Here is a 21,575-nt window from a genome sequence, read left to right as displayed (position 1 = left end):
TATGTATATAAAATCAATATATAATTTTACATTTATTGCAAAATATGTATATATATATATATAGAGAGAGAGAGAGAGAGAGAGAGAGCATAAAGAGACTCAGTTGATTCATTATGCTTAATGAGAGTGGGTGTTTTTTTTTTTTTTTGGTGCAATTTGTTTCCATCAGCTCTCTGATTGGTGAAGATTATTTTGCAGAATCATGGGTAATGTAGTTTTTCACTAGATTCCCAATGTTAAACGCAACTATTTAAAAAGGTTGAAATAATGAGGCCTGGTGGCTTGAAGTGAAGCACATACCATTCATTAACAACCATGTACTCTCAGTAGATCTGATTAATGGTTTTATCATCAAGTATCAATTCCCCTATGGAGAAAATGAACGGGATTTTTACTTACAGAACCCGACTGATGGACTCTATTAAAAAGAGAAAACAGTTGCTGAGGTTTGATTGGTCAGAAATGTTTTCAGGGCAGGTCTTAGTGACTCCAGGTCAACTGCAAACATCTGAGTGCAGGGCTGCATGTGTTCGGCTTCAGTGATGCCAAGCATATGTTCAACACCAGCGCCTCACACTTGAAAAACAGGCTCATGCTGGCATGCATCAGACTGGAAGAGTTGGCAACTTCAATAAACAGCTAGCAGCAATTGTTATTCAAGAAGTTTCCAAGGAAACACACTGGCAACGTCTTTCCTTTGTCGGCATCTGGAGATGCGAAACCTGCCCATGGCTGTCATTAGCAGCTTCTGAAGAGATTCCACTGCAGGTTTTCATTTATACACCTTGAATGAAAATGATTTTTCCACTCTGTGCTAGTATATACTGTGTGACAGTGGAAATGTAGAGATTTTGCTGTAGCACACCTCAGGAAAACACTAATCATACTCTTCCACTTGGCTACGCTGACGTCTCTGCATCTCGCTTCTATGTTACAGCAGTGATATGAGAAGACCTGTTTGTTTTCCATCCCTGTCTCCTGCTGTAAGTGTGCTGACTCTCAACACTATAGTTTTTTTTTTTTAGTCCAGGTTGTTCTGCTCCAGTTTGCAGAACAAATCAAAAGCTCTTTGAGCATGTAGGAGGTTGTAGCTAAATATGCCCTTGTCTCAGGTCCCTTGTATATAGTATTCGAGCATCTATTATTTTAATACTGTTTGGCTGAAATAAAAAAAGGGACTAAAGAGTGCCTGTTTTCTTCTTCTTCTTCTTTTTGTCACACTTAAAGGCAAATATCTATGGACTACACCAGAGCTTGACTATATATTCATGCCTCGACTCTCAGGAAAGCAAAGACCCAAAAATATGAATGAAATGCATGACACAGACACTTCATGTAAAGACTGAAATATTGGAGCCAAAATCCAAATGAACTTCATGTTCATGAAAGTTGCTGTCATACACAAATGAAATAAATAGACTTTTCAAACATATATTGAAATATATAATTACTGTCTTATTTCATTTTAAATATTTAAATTATATTATTATACATACAGTACAGACCAAAAGTTTGGAAACGTTACTATTTTTAATGTTTTTGAAAGAAGTTTCTTCTGCTCATCAAGCCTGCATTTATTTGATCAAAAATACAGAATTTTTTTAATATTGTGAAATATTATTACAATTTAAAATAATTGTTTTTAAATGTATTATACTTTAAATTATCATTTATTTCTGTGATGCAAAGCTGAATTTTTAGGATCATTATCACATGATCCTTTAGAAATCATTCTAATATGATGATTCATTATCAAAGTTGGAAACAGTTCTGCTGCTTAATATTTTTTCAGAACATCTGATACTTTTTTAGGATACTTTGATGAATAAAAGGTAAAAAAAAAAGAAGCTATGTTTTTAAAATATAAATATTTTGTAATAACAATATACACCACTGGTCAGTAATTTGGGGTCAGTAATTTTTTTTCTTTCTTTTTTTTTATAAAATCAATACTTTTATTCAGCAAGGATGTGTTAAATTGATAAAAAGCGATAGTAAAGAAAATATATTATTAGAATTTTTTTTTATAAATGCAGTTCTTTTTAACCTTTTATTCATCAAATATATTAGACAGCAGAACTGTTTCCAACACTCATAATAAATCTGAATATTAGAATGATTTCTAAATGATCATGCAATCAACTATTATTTTAAGTTGTAATAATATTTCACAATATTACTGTTTTTTTTCTGTATTTTTGGTCAAATAAATGCAGGCTTGATGAGCAGAAGAAACTTCTTTCAAAAACATTAAAAATGTTTCCAAACTTTTGGTCTGTACTTTATGGGTGTGTGATTGAATCATTCACTCAAAAATCACTCTTTATGAAAAAGTGATCATCTTTCTGAGCTGCTCAATTGATCACTCAACTGATTTGTTAAAGACCACTGAATCATTCAGCATAGAAAAGCTGTGTGTTTCCTGGTGTGACAATTATTCTGCTGTGACTTTGTTTGGAAGTTTTTGTGGCAGTAATCCAAAATAAAAAAATGCAAATCACAAAATCATCTCAACAAGCAACTACCAATGAGCAAAGACTGAATCTTGCAGTAAGCATACATACTGTAAGATTGGTGTAATGTCAATGAACTTATTGATTTAAATTGCATCAAAAAGTGTTTTAAAATAAAGATGAAAGCAACAGAAAATGGTCCTACCATTTAGCCATAGTAGTGCAACATGGACAATGATTTTATACTAGATGTCAAAGTTGAACAAAACTGGTATCTTGGGACACTCACGACCTTTCCAGGTCTAATCGAAATGTCAGTAACTTCATCCTTTGCCAACTCAACCCTTTCTTAGCCTTTTGCTGTACCCTTGCCATCTGCATTGATTTTCATTGCATTTTATTTTTATCTCTCACACCCATCCCTAACCTAGCTCATTCTGCAAAGAAATAATACAGAAAAATAAGAAATTATATTTAGCATAAAAACAAGCCTATGATCATTAAGAATTTATTGCATAAAAAAAAATATGATGATGATTAAGCTCAATTTTATTACTTTAACGTGATTAATACTTAAATAGTATTAAATCGTGCTTATTTATACCTTGAGAACAAGATATTCATAAAATAGGATGCATTTGCAAAGTTTCTTCTTTTGATTTCAGGTTGAAATGTGACTTGGACAGGTTTTTTAAGCATTCATTTATTTATTTTCTCTCTATCTCTCTCTCTCTCTCTCTCTATGGACAGTCTCTCTTAGCCAAATGACCTATTTCTTTCCTTCTTTCTCTATATTCATCCTTCAGTCCTCAGACTGAGGCGAACAGTCCATTGAGTTTCATCACTGTAAATGGCACCTAAAGTATTTATCTGCTCTCACTCTTAGAGCTGCATCTGAGCACATTTTACACGGATATAGAGCCTGACCTGGCAGAGATGTGCTGGAAAAACCCAGCCATTTCCGTATGTCCTGCAACAGTGTGCTGGCCATTTCATTTTTAGCAGCATATTTCAGATGCATTTGCATGTTGCATTGTATGAGTGCAAGTAGTGTTAACACAGACTGTGAATAAAACAACAGAGATGCTACAAAAGGACACTCCTGACTTCAGTGTAATTAAATTCGAAATTACAAACGCAGCTGCAGATGAACAGTCACATGAGGTTGATTGCCAATTAGCAGAACCTGTCAACTAGAAAGGATATCTTGACAATTAGCGCAGTGATATGTGCATTTACAAAGCAAACATTAGACAAATAACAGTCACAACGAGGACAGATTGAGACACCGCAGGTGCACTGGTCTCACAACCACAAAACGGTTAATTATGTGTACACGTCTATGAGAAATCATGCCAATTTCTTGTAAAAGGCAATGGCAATGTAAAAAAAATGTAAATGCATTGCTACAAGAGTAACTTACATCAGCTGCACTGAGGCTGAACTCAACAGAGATGGAAAATGTACACCGTAAGCTTTATTAAGCTGGGATTTATGGCAGAGGTGTTTTCACTCGTTGTCCACAGACGACGCACAAAAAAGCATAACATGGTCATCTGAGACATATTGCTTTTTATTTCCTACATCTGAAGTGGTTTACATTTTTGACTTTATCCCACAGTTCTGACTTTTTTCTCATAATTCAGATGTTTGTATTTTTTCCTCACAATTGTGAGATACAAACTCAGAATTTCAAAATATAGGCTGATAATTGCTAGATGTAAATTTGTCATTCTGAGAAGGAACGTCCGTAATATAAAAAGCCTTTACTAGTGGCATAGGTTTTAATTTGTGCTGTGTGACTTTTCCGTGCTATACACAGCTGTCTCGCAGTCGTGCTATCTGTGGATTTATTTAATAAACCTCGTTTTATTTTCAACATTGTCTTCATCCTTGGACTAATCGTGACACCATACATTTTTTTTTTTTTTCAGAATTCACTGATGTTTTGAAAGTTAAAAAGAACAGCACTTTTTTAAAATTAACGTAATCGTCTTTACTGTCACTTTTGATCAATTTAAGAATCCTAACTGAATGAAAGAAATCATTTACTTCAAAAACAAATCCTACTCGAGTCTATAATGCAGTAATTGTTATGCACATCTATAAGAACTGGATATTTCACAACCCCTCCGACAGGATTTCATGAAAGACTGAAACCGTTCTGAAGGAAGATCACACTTTATATTCAGCGTGATAAGGACACGAAGGCTGAACGGTGTTCTTTATCATAAGGCGCTCTGTCATAACCTCCTGTATTGCTATTGTCAAGTGCTGTCGAGGGATAGAGGAACACAATAGAGGTGCTAAAGCATCGGTGTTCGAATCCCAAGCCAAATGCACCACGATGTCGCCTGGTTGCTGGTTATTTAGAAACAGTCCGGAGAGATTCGGATCCAGCTGGAATGGACGAAACTAAAGCATATTAGCTGTCAGTCAATCTGTGAGTGGCTCTGGATGGGCCTCGTCTCGTCACGCCGAGGTGAATCCTAATGGACCGCACACATGTTCATGTTTCCTCAGCAGGCTGTTCTTAAAGACAAACTTGTGTCGAGAACATTAGACGCCTGACAGAAACACAGAACTTTCCTGCAATGACACTTTAACTATTGTTTTGCACACTTCATGTCTCTGCTCTTGCACATTTATTTCTCTGGTTGTGTTCGTAAAAGCACACTGCCACACTGCTCTTGCTAATTCAAAAAAAAAAGAGAGTGAAAGTGACGTGACATACAGCCAAATATGGTGACCCATTCTCAGAATTAGTGCTCTGCATTTAACCCATCCAAAGTTCACACACACACACACACACACAGCAGTGAACATACTGACTGAATGTATAGCAAGTACAATTGTGGATTTTATAGCATGTGAATATTATATATTTTACATACTGTGTCAAAATGTGTTTTTTAAGTCATACTTTAAATGAAACATTATTGGAGATTAACAAGAAAATACTATTTCTGTTTTTCTTCAAAATGTAATATTATCTTTTTTTTATTTAATATTACAATTTTTTTATGTTTTAAGCAATTACTACTGTATATTTAGAAAAAAATTTCTAAGTAAAAATTGTTTCTACGCAGTGTGCACTACTAAATCCTATTATTTTATTATCGTTAACACACTATAATAGTGATACTTCTACTAATTCTTTTTATCTTGAATTAGGTTTTATTTTTTGCATTTCTAAAGTTTCGTTTTAGTAGTTAGTGTTTAGTGTTTTATCATTTTTCTTTCAAAACATATTTTTTCCCCCTTCTTTTAGTATGTCAGTATAGTATATTTTTAATTATTTTTTTTGCTTTTATGCAGTTTTTTTTACTAAATTTAATTGTATTAACTTTAGTAATCAAAAAGTACAGTAAATAATGAGTACAATACTCAGAATGGGAGACAGTACAACACACACCCATCAGGTTTTTGAAACCTAATCTGATAAAGCTAAATTGGATTTAAAAGAAATGTTTAATAAATAAATAAAAATAACCATAATTATTTTGACAACTGCATATCATTGGAAGTAAATCTGCAATGAGAAGTGCATTCTGCAATTTAAAAAATGCAACTGTTTATATCATGCAACACAAAGATATGGAAGATCAAGTTGAGCTCATTGCATTGTGGGATACTGCAAAAGTAGTATGCCATTCCTAAACATCCATCTGTGCATGTGACAGTCCATCAATCCTCATGTCTCTTCCATGTTTGATCATAAAACACACACATTTCTTTCGGATGAATGCAGGGCATTCTGTCTGAAAGCACAGGTCTTTTCTATGCTGTTTTCTGTGGTTCAGGTGATGCTGTCATACAGGTCAGGACTACAGGAACCAGGACGCACACCGCCGCAGCCTGACGAGGAACAACCACCGTCATGATGATCCTCCTCTGATGTTTGTCAGAGATGACAAGCCTCGTGTTCCCAAATCAATCCTCAGGACAGAAGAGCAGGAGATCTGATCTTATTTTGTTTATTAAGAACATTATATAGACAAAGAAAAAAATCATTCACACTGTAGAACAACACATAAACAAAAATACAAGAAAAAAAACACTACAGAGTACAAGACAAGGGTATATAACTATAATCCCAAAAGATCACGTCAAAGAAAAAGATTAAAAGACAGAGACAAATTTCAATTGTTTTTAAAGCCTTCTTGTTACACAAGTTAAAAAGTAAAGCAAGCAAAACATAAAAAGTGGTTTCTGACCTGAAAATGCACATTTATGTATATAAAATGTTGTTAATAATATAAGATTAAGTATATTTTGTTTTGAAGTAAATGTTATTTTTTACAATTAACAATTCCAAACAAAACATTTTTCTAAAGTAAAAAAATCCTTATCAATGTTCTCAGTCACAAATACGGACAAATCTTTCCTCAATTATTCAGACTAATGCACAATGGGTGCTGTTTACAAAAAGAATAATTTGTATCAATTTCTTTTTTTGAATTTCTGTAAGAAGCTATTTACAGGATACGCACGGTGGATAATAGCAAAGGAAACTTATCTTATCTTATTAGTAATTAAGTATCTATTTGGAATCAGCCACATTTTCCTCCAGGCAATATCACAAATCACAAAATAAATAAATAAACTGTCACATTAGGAATGGAAACATTTTCCTTTAGAAATAATGAACGTATTGATCTATTAGAAGAAGTAGATGAAAAGCAATATTTTCCCACAGTAGCATCTAAAAAAGCTCAAATTGAGGGGATATGCTAAAATAGTCTTAATAACTCCAGATGGTATGGCTGAGAATACAATAGCAAAATCTTTAGGGGTAATAAGAATGTTTAAACAATTAAGAAATTCATCATAAATTAATAAAGGGCCATTTGCATTAAATAATTGCATTACAGGCCAAATATCTGCCTCAAACCATTGCTGGAAGAAAAGAGATATCAGTTTTTATATAGAGTATCTCTGTTATTCCATATAAAATATTAATGAGGAGAAAAGTTGTGCTTGTATAGAAGAGACCAGGCGAGGAGGACCTGCTTATGGAATTTAGATCATTTAGCTGGAATTTCAACATTATAAATACAAAGCAATAACAAATTTAATCCACCAAATTTGGAGAAAATATTTTGTGGAATAAAGGTCCGAACTGAGGTTGGATTTTTGAGAAAGTGTTTGGCCCAATTCATTTTAAGAGCATTATTAAATGTGCAAAAATCTAACCACCATTTTCATAAGTATGATTTTATTACAGCAAATGAAAGCAGAGTAAATGATGTTTTTCTTTTTGTTTGTGAAAATATAGAAAACAAAATACTAGGAAAACATCAATAAAACTATATTTTAGCTGACAAATTCAATCCAATTCTTATGGTTCTTCAATGGTTCTGTGCAGAAAAACACTCTTCGTTTTATAGGATTTTTTTTAGTTGACTACATGAAAATAAATGATTAAACATTTGAATAAATTAATTAATTAATTAATGCATGCATTAAATAATATAATACATTTAAGATGTTCAATTATAGATAAAAAAATAAAAAATGCACACATACACACACAGCCAGTCAAAAGTTTTTGAACAGTATTATTCCTAAAGAAGTCTCTTCTGCTCACCAAGCCTGTATTTATTTGATCCAAAACAAAAACAGTAAAACTATGAAATATTATATCATTTAAAATAACTGTTTTCTATTTAAATATTTTAAATGCAATTTATTCCTGATAATTTTTCAGCATCATTACATCCGGTCTTCAATGTCACATGATCCTTGTGAAATATGGTATATGGTAATAAAGACAAACAAGCAGCTTACAGCAGAAGTATCGGTGAATGTGGTGTACAGAGCATTGATTTTACTGACTGAAGGTATGTGTATGTGCTGCCAGTCGTTGGGTTTAGAGTTAGTCATTTCTTCTTCCTCTGGCTTGAAAGCTCAACTTTCAGCCGTCTCCATACACCGAAAGACAGAAGGTAGAGGAGGAGCGGCGTTTGACTTGAAGCTGATTTCATTTCAGGGTTAATGGGCCCAAAAAGCGTGTCTGTCTCAGATCAGAGAGTGTAAAGCAGCCAGACTAAATCTGACCTGACAGCGTTCTCCTCTGTACTGTCATTCACGTCTGAGCGGCTAACCGCGTCTGCTTCTGCCTTCAAGACAAAGGAGTCCGCTGGGTGAAGCAGTCGGGCCCACCTACATCCATGAGATTACACCATCAAACTTCACCTGGATGCCTCACATCATTATTATTTGCTTCCAGTTGTAGATTAACTGATGCTCTTTCCTGTAACTCAAACTGTATTATACTAGCAAAGCCAGGGCCATAGGCTCAGTTCCCAGCATGAACTGATAAACTGTACTGAATATCAAATGCAATTATAAATCTCACACTCACACATACTTGTCATATAGCATCAACTTTTGAGGAATTAATTTTTTTTTTTAAATATGCTTGTTTAGTGTGTTTACTGTAGCAAAATGATGTATACTTTTTTCACATTAATATTTTCCATTGCATATTTCTCATCCTTAAGAAAAAACATGATCTTTTTTTGAAAAAAAAAAAAAAAAAATTATATATATATATATATATATATATTTAATAAAATTAAAAATAAAATTCAACGTAAATTTCATGGGGCCCTAAATGAACAAGATCGTCTGAGAAACACGGAAATGATTCGGTTGTTAGAGGTTGTCAGGGTACTGGTATGCGGTTGCTAATGTGTTGTGTCTGGTTGTCAGGGCGTTTAAAACATGGTGTTGTTGGTGTTTTTGGCCTGTTGCTATGCAGATGCTACTAGTTTCCAGAATGTTACTACAGTATGCAGCTGTGGGTGGTTGTTCCAGATTGTTGCCCTTGCCATTTCTTGTGATTGCTAATGTATTGTGGATGGTTGTCGGGGTGTTGTTATTTAGTTGCTAAGGTGAGTTGGATGGTTGCTAGGGTCATGCTATGTAAGAAAATCCTTTTAATAGTTTAAGCGGGTTTCTACAGTGTTCGTTAGCAAGATGTTGGTTCAGTGTTGTTATGTGGCTGTGAGTTGCTGCCAAGGCATTTCAATATGGTTGCTAGGATGTTCTATGTGGTTGCCATGCAAATATGCATGCAAATATGTGTGATAATGTACGTCGTGACACACAAAAAAATGATAGTCTCACTTTTTATTTATTTATTTAATTTTTATGTGAGACTATCCACCAGTCTGCACCAAAACGAGCTCCCCTGTGTGAACTGTGAACAGAATGCACAATGACACTGCAGTGCCTTTAACAAGATTAAGAACTTTCCGTCAAGATTTGAAGAGGAAAAAACGCAAAGAACCGAGACACAACAGGACACAGGACAATTAGCGAGGGAATAATGAAGAGGGTATTATGGCACACAGAAACTCCAGCCTGTTCGGTGCTATTCTGTGAGTCATTTAACCTTATGGCGAGTGAAGAATGATCAAAAATAGATACAGGCATGTAGAGTATGATGCATACTGAACAGTCTGATGTGTGTCCTCCATATACAGTAGAAGCAGCAACTAACTGCCCTTCTGATAATGAAACACCCACTTAAAGGGACAGTTCATAAAAAAAATATCGTCCTCATTTACTCTAAAAAGCACCATTGAATATGTGATGGTATCAGTAAATAAATGACTTAAGTATAATTCTGTGCATCACATAAAGCTATAATCTGAGAATATAGTCAGACTGGGAGAGGATGATGACAGAATATTGATTCTGCTTCAAAAAGCTCTGTTAGATCCGGAAGGAACTTTGTGCACTTTGGACTGATTGCAGTCTCTTTAATGTTGCATGAAATGCGCTCGCTCAGATGCCTTCCACCTGGAAGATGCGCTGCCATCAGACTGTGCCAAAGCCTTCGCTCCGGAGAAGTGTTTGAGATCGACCTTCGGTGAATTGACTGGCATTGACATGTCGACTGTTAGTAGACGAGCCAACGGGCTGTGACAGCTCTCTATAAATCACCCAACAGCAATGACATAGAAACAAGAATATTAGCACATTTTTGAAATATACAGTATGTATAGTGTGCAGATGTTCTGTATGCATGGATATAACAGATCCCACAATGCAATGCTTTCAACTTCACAAATTACTTTGTGACAAATGACTTTCAACAGTAAATAAAAAAAAAGTTAGAGGAAATTGTTCGAATCTTTAGAATGTTGGAATTTAAATATTTGAATTACATTTTTAAACTTTTAAAGAAAATGTAAAATTCTTATTTGTATGATCTGATTATTTGATCAGACTGCCAAAATATATTTTATATAAATACATAAATCAACTTAAAATTAAAATATGAATTATGTTTATTTAGAATATTTAGAGTGCTGTAATTATAATATTCATCATTTTTATTAAAAGTAAATGTATTATTTTATGAGTAACTATTTGATCAGCTAAAGACAATTTATTCTAAATTACATGCAACTTTACATTAGATATTAAAGATTAAACATTAACTTTTTTTGTGCAATGGCATTTTGAATGTGTGTCTGATTTAAACAGTCAGTATTGTTTCATGTGACGACAATACAAAACGTTTGACGTCGCATATTGTATAGTTTCACATACAGTTCACTCACTAAAGCTGCAAACAGTACACAGTACATACTATGTAGTGTGCACTACGCTGCTGTTTCATTCCAAACACAGCTGTGTTCCAAATTCTCTGTCACTTGTGAGAACTTTTTACAGACCTGTGCTCTTTAGCTGCAGGCTCGGAGTTAACAGACGTGATTTTGTCACACTTTTGCAGTTCAGAGTTACTAGTCACAAACTCAGCTGCATCCTGTAAAGACAGGTTTCAAAAGAAGGTCCACAGACCCCCAGGGGCCCATGAAAGTACTGCAGGGAAACCGTGGACTGCTAAAAACTAATGACCTAAAACATTATTTAATGTGTTAAATTCATTATAAATATTTTTTTAAATATCATTAAACATTATTGTAATTAAAAATGCAAAAATAACATTAAAATAATATACATTTTATAGTTAAAGTGTGCAGTATTGTCTGATGTAAATTGAGCGTGAGGCTGAGAGTGCAGGAGGGATTGTGTGTTAATTGAATGTGTAATGCATTTGCTGCTTCAGACTGCAGAAATAAAGCTATCTGGCACAACTCCTTCCTCTCAGAGAGACAGATTACACCAGAGACTCAGGGAGAAAAGGTCGACTGTCAGAGGAGCAGCAGATGCCGGAGAGAGAGAGAGAGAGAGAGAGAGAGAGAGAGAGAGAGAGAGAGAAAGTGAAGCCGAAAAAGAAAACTGTTCACATATTCTTATATTAATCAATAGCATGCTAAGGATGCTTGGAATGGCACGGTGCATTATATACACAATGCTCCTGTTGCAGCTTAATATAAATCAGTTCTGACTCAGCATGATGATTGACTGGTACTAAAAATACAAAAGAAGTTCTATAAGCCATATTTAATTCAAACAGTAACATCTTAAAAATAAATATGGCATTAGCAAAAACTTAATTTTAAATTCATTTAATTTTGCATAAATTGGATAAATAATCACCAATAATTGTATTGTTTCATTAATTGTAATTAAAAGATTTAAATATTTTTAAATGCAAAATTAAGTTCCAACATCCTGTCAATTTCTATATAAAAATGTGTACTTTTAATCTATAACTTTAAGTTGCATTTTATTTAGCGTCAGATGTCTTGACTTTTGGAAGACTGATTAAATAATCACTTAAAATGAACACAAATCTGATGCTACAATTCCAATATTATAAATATTCAAATGAATTATCTAAATTTCACACACACACACACACACACACACACACACACACACACACACACACACACACACACACACACACACACACACACACACACACACTTGTTTCTGTGAATTGTGGGGACTTTCCATAGACTTCAGAAACCTGTGTGCACTGTTTTCAGATCAACATCATTTACTATTATGAATTTTTTTCCCCCACAAAATTTCAGGTTTTACTATCCTTGAGTGGACATTTGGTACCTTCAATACAGAATAAACAAGTACACACACACACACACACACACATACAAAATTTGATTTTGCTCTGATTGTGGTGTGATATGGATTTCAGCCTCCTCAGTCTTTAATTTTTGATTATGAATATACTGATTTCAATTTTTTTCTTGATTTAGAGCTTCTCACATGCAGCATCAGAACAGGATCTGATATATTCAGACATATTTAAATGGTTCCTGAGAGTGATTTAAATAAAATACACACTGCTTTTGATGTCTTGGGATGCCATCTAGTGTCTCTGGGAGTAAAAGACTTTCAAGTGCGTCCAGAAACCCAGCAGAGATAAACAGAGCCACACAGATTGAGCCAGTGACACGTCCGTCACGGACGAAAGCGTTAAATATAGTGATAAAATATAGATGAATGTTTCTCCCTGGAGTCGTCCATGAAGGACTTCTGCACTGCATACATGGCCTTGCTCCTGTGTCTCCACAGAAGGACTTTTAGAAGTGTGTGGATAAATAGATTTGTGTTAGTGAATTATTCAGCTCAGGCTCTACGAGGATTAGAAATGACTTTCACCCTACTGTATGTACTCTTCTCCCACAACGTCTGCTAGAGAGGGTGGTGTATACAGACCACACACACACACACACACACACACACACGTGCTTCTGTGAACTAACTATACTCATTTATATTTAACTATCCTCATCAATTTTCAGTATGATATATATGCATGTTTATAATCATTTATGCATTGTCAAATGGAACTACATGAAGAGTTAAAAAGGTCATATTACAGAAAATATGCTATTATAGTTTTTATTATATATTATAATTTTTTTCCCATCTCCATTTCAATTGTACTTAGTTTTTAAAAAATCACTAGTTTCTGTTTTTGTTACTTTAGCAGCTTATATATATATATATACAGTATATATATATATATATATATATATATATATATATATATATATATATATATTTATACATTTTTGTATGTATTTCAGTGTTAGTTAAAATGAGAAATGCTTAGCAACTAGCAGAAATAATAATAAAAAAAGATTTTTTATGTTTTTTTTTTTATTTCAGTAAAAAAATGTTTTTTTATGTTTCCTATGCATGAAAATTTAATTTTTTATGGTTTTAGTTAACTATAGTAATCCTGATGTAGATATCCAATACAAAATTATCCAATATGTAATTTCTTATTTAATGCATATATATATATATATATATATATATATATATATACATTTTTTATTTATTTGTCCAATAAGACCCTTAAATTCAATTTAACGATATGTCTGTTATATACGTAAATATATATTCTGTACACTAGCAATATAGATGACCTGAAAGCTAACATGCATGGACTAAAAGACATGCAATTGTGATTTTCATCATTGCATATGCAGCAACTTTAATAAACGTGTAATTCTAGAGCTGACCGCTTGATGTCGCTGTCGTCTAAAGAAGAGTCACTAGGTGCTGCATGAACAGCTGCTGTTCTCTCACACACATCTGTGCACTACAAACAGTTAATGAAGGGTTGTCATAATTTACATTAAATGCTTTTTTAATAAACTCAAGAATAAGTTGTGATGATTGCTACGATGTGTTTAGTAACCAATCCCAATAGTGCTGATAGAACAAACCTTGCTACAACTGCGTTACACAATATATAAACAGAAATCTCAGATCTTTAGTGTTTTGGATAGAGATGAAAAATGTGCACCAGTTCATGATGATGTCAAGGATTTATGACTGAGGAGGTTTGTTACACAGTAAACCTGTCGCTCCTCCTATAAATGCTTCAGTCATATCAACACACACAGACTGACTATTACACAAGTCGATAGTATCCTGAACTTCTGAGACACCGGTGAAGATTCAAAGACAATGCAATTAGATGATGTGGAGTTAGAAAAATATGTGGAGACGTCATCCCGTGAGAGCAGGACGGCCACAGACACCCCAAAACTTCTGTCACACTCTATTGAAGAAATACTGAAGAAACCTGTCAACAAGACACTTAAAACATCTGGATGCACACAGACCAAGATAAAGACGGATGCTCCTAAAATCACTCCATACACAGGTGTGTTCTTTTTTGTATTTTTGAATAGGTTTTGCAGCTTGTGTATTGATCGAGTTAAGAAAAAGACACTCTTTCTTATCTTTTGGACCGACTTGAATGTATTTCCTGAAGTTATGAGATCTACTGTATCATATTCTGATGGTAGCTCGAGGGTCCGGTCGCAGACGGGTGAGGACCACGTTCACCGTGATCCAGCTGGAGGAGCTGGAGAGAGTTTTTCAGGAAACACACTATCCTGACGTTCACACCAGAGACCAGCTCGCCTGTCGAACGCAGCTGTCTGAGGGAAGAGTTCAGGTACAATACACTGTCTCCTGAAAACACACTGCTTCTGCAATAATCTTGTTTTCCACGACCAAGGGATCTATGGAGTGAGTTTTGGTTCTTTATTACATGCGAGAAAATAAAAGATCTGAGAGAAAAAAAAAAGTTTGAGAGAAAAAGTTATCACACTGATAGCAAAAAAACATTTCATGAGAGAAAAAAGAATATTTGAGAGAAAAAGTTTTCATGCCAATAGCAAAAAATAATAATATTTGAGACTAAAAAAAGTTTTGAGATAAAGTATTTTGTCATAGAACATAAAAAAAATATACATTTGAAATTTTTAAAATTATTTCTGAGAAAAAAAAATCTCTCTCAAAATACTTTGAAAAAAACTCTCAAATATATATGTTTTGCTATCAGTGTGAAAATATTTTCTCTAAAAAAAAAAAGTGTTTCTCTCGAAACGCTTTTCTTTGCTCTTGATGCAATTTCTTGCTCTCGTGTCAGGATTTTGCTTTCACTGTGAGAATTGTGTCATGGGCGGGGCCACGTTCCTATTGGCCAGTCGGGTGAGCATCGTCTTGTCTTGGGAGTCGAACTGAATCATTACACCATTGTTCGGTTCACCTGCATAGATGCCGCCTCTGCCTTATGGATAGTTAAGTTGAGCAGTGAGCACGGACACTCCAATGTTTGGGTAAGATGATGACACACAGCTGGCTGAGCAAGTTCAGTATCACTGAAGATTAAACATTAAAAAATAGCACTCATATTCATGAATGAACGTGTATTATATTATTTGCTTGCTAATCGCTAGTAAAGCTAACCAGCCATCATGCTAGGTAAACTTGCAAACTCACCTGGTTTATACTATGTTTAAATCAAATGCCAAATTAATGTTTTGATTTAGATAGTTTCACGCCTTATTTAGTGAGTAGTGAGCTAGTTTCTACCTTTGCACTTGCTAGCCTCAAAGCACCTGAAGAGTAACTGCTTGTTCTTACAACCTCCCGCACAACTTTCAACTAACGTTAGTATGCATGGAAGGTGGCAACCCTACAACTAGCTAACGTTAGACAGTGATTGACATACCGTTTGAAAGATTTAAAAGAAAAAATAATTACCATGACAGTACAGGCACAAACATATTTGTGGGTTGCTAATGTAAGAGTTAGTCCTAGACCTGCAATTGACCTTGTCAGTAGAGGTGGGCAGATCGATACTAATATCGATAATATCGATACCAACATTGGTATCGGTATTGATCGATACCGACGTGAAAATATCGATACTTAAGTTTCAGTTTCTCTCGTTTTGCGACCTGGCCGTGTTTGTCAAAATGCTGCTGCTGTCACAGAGCAGAGCAAGCTCTCAAGAGTGCTGCTCGTGCACGACACTGCTCTCCTCCCCCTCTCCTGTGTTGTACCGTCACGTGACTCACCACTAGCGCTACCACCAGCAGTCAGGAGCGCGCGCCGCTCAGCCGCGCATTTCTAACAGCAGTCAGTCAGAGGCGGAGAATGGCAGCAGAGAGAAAGAGGAGCGTTGTATGGCTGTATTTTCAGGCCGAAAATGAGACAACAGCGACTTGTACCATTTGTAGAAAGTCTTTAAAATACAGTGGCAATACAACTAATTTGTACAAACATATGAAAAATCACGGACCAGAAAATGCAGAGCTGCAGAAACGGAGAGAATAGGAGAAAAATCCCCCTACACCACCCCACCCCCTGGCCCCGACAGACCCGCGACTCAAAGGCAGAAGTCACTGCCAGAGGCATTTCAGTTTGGCAGAGAATATCCAGGTAGATAAGAGAGATGAAAGACATATTTTAGTCATCTTCAGCATTAGTTAATAATAAATAATAACTGGTCATTTGTTACTTTAGTCAACTTAAGAATTATGCTAAGACCTAGAAGTAATACATTAATTCCATTGAAGCGTGTTATTTAAATGAATACATTTACTGGAACTGAAACAAATATACTGAATATAATGTAGGTCATATTTGATATTTGAATATAATTACCCTTTTTGTGTTAGCTGTGAAAAGGATACTAGTTTCTATATTTAAACTACACGTAGATGTGCACCAGACTTAATTATTTTTATTATTTATTATTTTATCAATAGCTGATTCTCCAAGAGCAGTGGATATTACAAGGCGCCTATCAGAAATGATTGTGAAGGACCTGCAGCCTCTTTCCATAGTGGAAGATGTCGGCTTCAGGAATTTTGAGGAGAATTTGTTTTACATTTTTTATATTTATTGTGAAGTAAAACTTTGTGACTTTATTTAAGAAAAAAATCCTGAAAAGAAGTGCACTAAAGAGGAGAAACATTTTTTTGTTAACATGCTACTTGAAAAGAGAATTTGTTTTTAAATGTTTTATATTTGTGAAGTAATCATTTTGTAACTTTGTTTATTTAAATAAAACAGAAGTAACCAAAAGTTGTTTCTGAACAAAAGCTTTTATAGTACTGATTAATAACCAAAAATGCAAATCACAAAAACAAATTAAAAGTCATGAAAATTCATTTAGATTTAGGTTGAAGACGCGTTCACCTTAATTATTAAAAAGTATCGGTATTGGTATCGGTATCGGCGATACTGGCCCTGTATTTACTTGGTATCGGATCGATACCAAATCTAGCGGTATCGCACACCTCTACTTGTCAGCTCTAGACCTCAGCTAGATGGTAAAAAATATTTAGAATAAGCCCCGTGTAGCTTAGTTTGCGAGCTATACATGCAGTGTAGCTAAACATGTGCAACAACCATACAAAGACTATTTTAAACAAAACTAGGTGGGACACTTTCAAACGGTATATCAATCACTGCTCACTACTCACTAAATAAGGCATGAAACTATCTAAATCAAAACATTAATTTGGCATTTGATTTAAACATAGTATAAACCAGGTGAGTTTGCAAGTTTACCTAGCATGATGGCTGGTTAGCTTTACTAGCAATTAGCAAGCAAATAATATAATATTCATTCATGAATATGAGTGCTATTTTTTAATGTTTAATCTTCAGTGATACTGAACTTGCTCAGCCAGCTTTGTGTCATCATCTTACCCAAACATTGGAGTGTCTGTGCTCAACTTAACTATCCATAAGGCAGAGGCGGCCTCTATGCAGGTGAACCGAACAATGGTGTAATGATTCAGTTCGACTCCCAAGACAAGACGATGCTCACCTGACTGGCCAATAGGAACGTGGCCCCGCCCATGACACAATTCTCACAGTGAAAGCAAAATCCTGACACGAGAGCAAGAAATTGCATCAAGAGCAAAGAAAAGCGTTTCGAGAGAAACACTTTTTTTTTTTTTTGAGAAAATATTTTCACACTGATAGCAAAAAATATATATTTGAGAGTTTTTTTTTCAAAGTATTTTGAGAGAGATTTTTTTCTCAGAAGTAATTTTAAAAATTTCAAATGTATATTTTTTTATGTTCTATGAGAAAATACTTTCTCTCAAAACTTTTTTTAGTCTCAAATATTATTATTTTTTGCTATTGGCATGAAAACTTTTTCTCTCAAATATTCTTTTTTCTCTCATGAAATGTTTTTTTGCTATCAGTGTGATAACTTTTTCTCTCAAACTTTTTTTTTTTCTCTCAGATCTTTTATTTTCTCGCATGTAATAAAGACACATTTCTAACTCCATAGGGATCATTTAATAAAATATGGGTAGTTTAAATGTTATTATGCAGGCATGTAAGTAAAAAGTGTATAATTTGTAATAACTTTTAACTAAACACAGATTCTTTTAGTAATTTTAGTAATTAATGAATTTACATGAAGGTAAACATTTTTACAAAATATAATATGCAAATATTTGTGTGTGTATATATATATATATATATATATATATATATATATATATATATTTTTTTTTTCTGTATTTGCAAGTAAAATAATAATAATACTTATATATAATAACCTTAATATATTATCTTATATATAAATATGTGTGTGTGTGTGTGTAATTTTTTTTCTTTTTTTTCTGTATTTGCAAGTAAAATAATAATAATAATACTTATATATAATAACCTTAATATAATATCTTATATATAAATATGTGTGTGTAATTTTTTTTTTCTTTTTTTTCTGTATTTGCAAGTAAAATAATAATAATACTTATATATAATAAACTTAAAATAATATCTTATATATAAATATGTGTGTGTGTGTGTGTGTGTGTGTGTGTGTGTGTAATTTTTTTTTTTTTTTAGATTTAAGAAACTTTATGAAATGTTTGCTTTACAAAGATTGCCTCAATATTTGGGCTATTTAAGCATAAAATAAAATAAAATAAATCTATCCATCTATCTATCTGTCTGTCTGTCTATTGAATATATAATAAATGTTTAATGAAAGTTTAAGAAATGTTTGCATTATGAGTTTGCCTACAAGTCCAGTTGTGTATCATGTGTTTAGATCTGGTTCCAGAACCGGCGGGCGAAGTGGAGACGCAGTGAAGCTAAAGCAGCACACACACCTCTGACAGTGCTGAGAGATGCAGAACACACTCACCTCCAGACTCCTGCCCTCTGTGTTCACGTAAATACTTCCATTCACCTCCATCACATGTTTTGACCTCAAAATGTTTAATCAGATAACTGGATCTTCTGGTGAAAACATCAGATGTATATACTGTAAACAATTATATGACCAATAAATGACGACGTGTTTTTACATTATCTCATCAAAATAAGTTATAAGCAATAAGCAATTTTCAACTTTATTTGCATGCACATGGTTCAAGCCAGTTTAATGTCATTTAATTTGAAATAGTTAAGTTGTGTGCAGTTAAAAATTCTCCAATCATTTAGTGTGCTTAAACTCCGCCCTCACAAGCCACGCCTACATCTCAACGCCCAATCAGCTACCACAGCATAGAACCAAGTCCCGCCCTCAATTTCTTGTTTTCTGCCAATCAAATGTATATCACAGTACGGAATAAAAGCTATTTCTATTTTATCACTTTTTTTTTCATCATTTAAAAGTGTCTAAATTTAAATACCCTGTTTCTGATTGGCTGTTTTCAATTGCAGTACCTGAGTTTTCACCAGAAGCTCTGGCTGCCGGAGTCAATCTGTCCTCGCATTGGTTCTCCTGAACTCGTCACACTTCAACACGGTTCATACTTCTGACCTCATCACCTTCATGGGCCACTGCCAAACAGACATTTTCACAAGATCAAGGATCCTTTCTGTGAATAAAAGGACATATCGTGTCTTGTTTTATATCGACTGTTAACAGCTTTTCCCTCATGTGCTTTGTATTTAAGAACTTCCTTCTTTTTTATTCTAAAACAGAACTCGTACGTGAAGTGATGACCATGTTGCAAGCTGTAATTCAATTTCCTTATCTCATCACAATAAAACCCTGATAAAACAGTAAGTGAATGCAATCATTTGTGACACAGCACTCACTGACTAAACCGATGGATTCCCAGAATCATTCAAGAAGACAAATGATGAAACGCCATTTCCAGTCCTTCGAAGATGCTTAAATTTCATCTTTAAAAAGAGAAAAAGAGACCATTCAGGCTCATGCAAGTAAATCAGTGTAGTCCAACATCTATAATTCAATTTCACACCCAGTGCATGAAATTGTGGATGTGTGCATGTGTCGGTGGTTAATTAAACTACATCAAATATGTACTTAACTAATTGTTTAGAACAAGTGTTCTACGTTATCGCCGCCCTCCAAGAGATGAACTTGTAAACTTGAATGGATATGGTGCCATAAATGAATTTCATTGTCGAAATTTCTAATTATCACTGAATTGGTTTATTGGCTCGTAAGCCATAAAGTACAGTTTTATCTTAATTTGACTGAGTTCACAGGCGGGTCACAACGGGTAGAGAGGGCAAACGCAAGGGTGACTGAAAGTTGAATACTGAAGGAAAACAGACAACAGATAACAGCAAAAATCAAACCTAGTCTTGAGTTATCTGAGGGTAATGGAGCGGATTCATGAAGTAAATCCACATGTTTTTAGGCTGGAGGACAGAAAACACTAAATGTTTTTCTTGAAACCAACACAGAAAATCACTCCTAGTGAAAGCATGCTTTTGTGTCATTGGACTTTTGACTCAAATTCTTACAGAGACAACTATTATTTGACATTATTTTAAAAACTGTTCTGAAGAATCATTTGGTTTCTTGTAAAGTTAATTTGGATTATGTATATCAACTCATTTTTTTACACACAATGATGTCAGAACAGTGCACTTGGGCACACACTTAGACATACCTCATAAAACGGTAAATAAACAAAACTTTTTATTGGACTTTGAGATGGATTCAGTTTGTGTGTCATAAATGATGACAAGCTGATTCAAAGTGACTTTGCACTAAACGGTGAACACGAAAATCTGTCTGAGAAGGAATATTTTCTTTATGTAAAATGTATGTATTTTTATGGGCTACATTATGGGAAATTTGTTGGAGTCTGGTGGTAAAGATGACACTTATCACAGTAAATCAACAAAGCTATGTCATAACTAATACTCTTACTCTTTATGCCACAGAAAGATTAGGTAAAAGTAGTAAGAGTACAGAGACTTTTTTTCAACAAAAAAAGTTCGGTTATAAAAATGATTCATTGATTCTTTTATCACGTGGTCTTGGATAGCATAGACGAGTTTTAAAATCTTTTTTTTTTAAATAAAGTTATTTATTTTCATTTTATATGTGGCAGTGCATTTTGTTTTAACAATGATTCAGCTCATTTAAATACTTAAATGACTCATGGCTTG

General features: G+C 34.1%; 1 protein-coding gene across 1 annotated transcript; it reads left to right on the top strand.

The window, feature by feature from the left end:
* The first annotated feature begins 13,789 nt into the window (after positions 1 to 13,789).
* Positions 13,790 to 20,255, top strand: LOC127956338 (paired mesoderm homeobox protein 2B-like). The gene is made up of 3 exons (XM_052554174.1): positions 13,790 to 14,826; positions 19,246 to 19,368; positions 19,863 to 20,255. Exons 1-3 carry the CDS (start codon positions 14,668 to 14,670, stop codon positions 19,959 to 19,961), a joined length of 381 nt encoding a protein of 126 aa, XP_052410134.1. The 5' UTR covers positions 13,790 to 14,667; the 3' UTR covers positions 19,962 to 20,255.
* The last annotated feature ends 1,320 nt before the right edge of the window (positions 20,256 to 21,575 follow it).

Source organism: Carassius gibelio, chromosome B4 (genome assembly GCF_023724105.1).
Source record: "Carassius gibelio isolate Cgi1373 ecotype wild population from Czech Republic chromosome B4, carGib1.2-hapl.c, whole genome shotgun sequence".
NCBI classification, from domain to species: Eukaryota; Metazoa; Chordata; class Actinopteri; order Cypriniformes; family Cyprinidae; genus Carassius; species Carassius gibelio.
The sequence above is the reverse complement of the archived record's forward strand: the minus strand, read 5'-3'. Positions and strand labels throughout refer to the sequence as shown.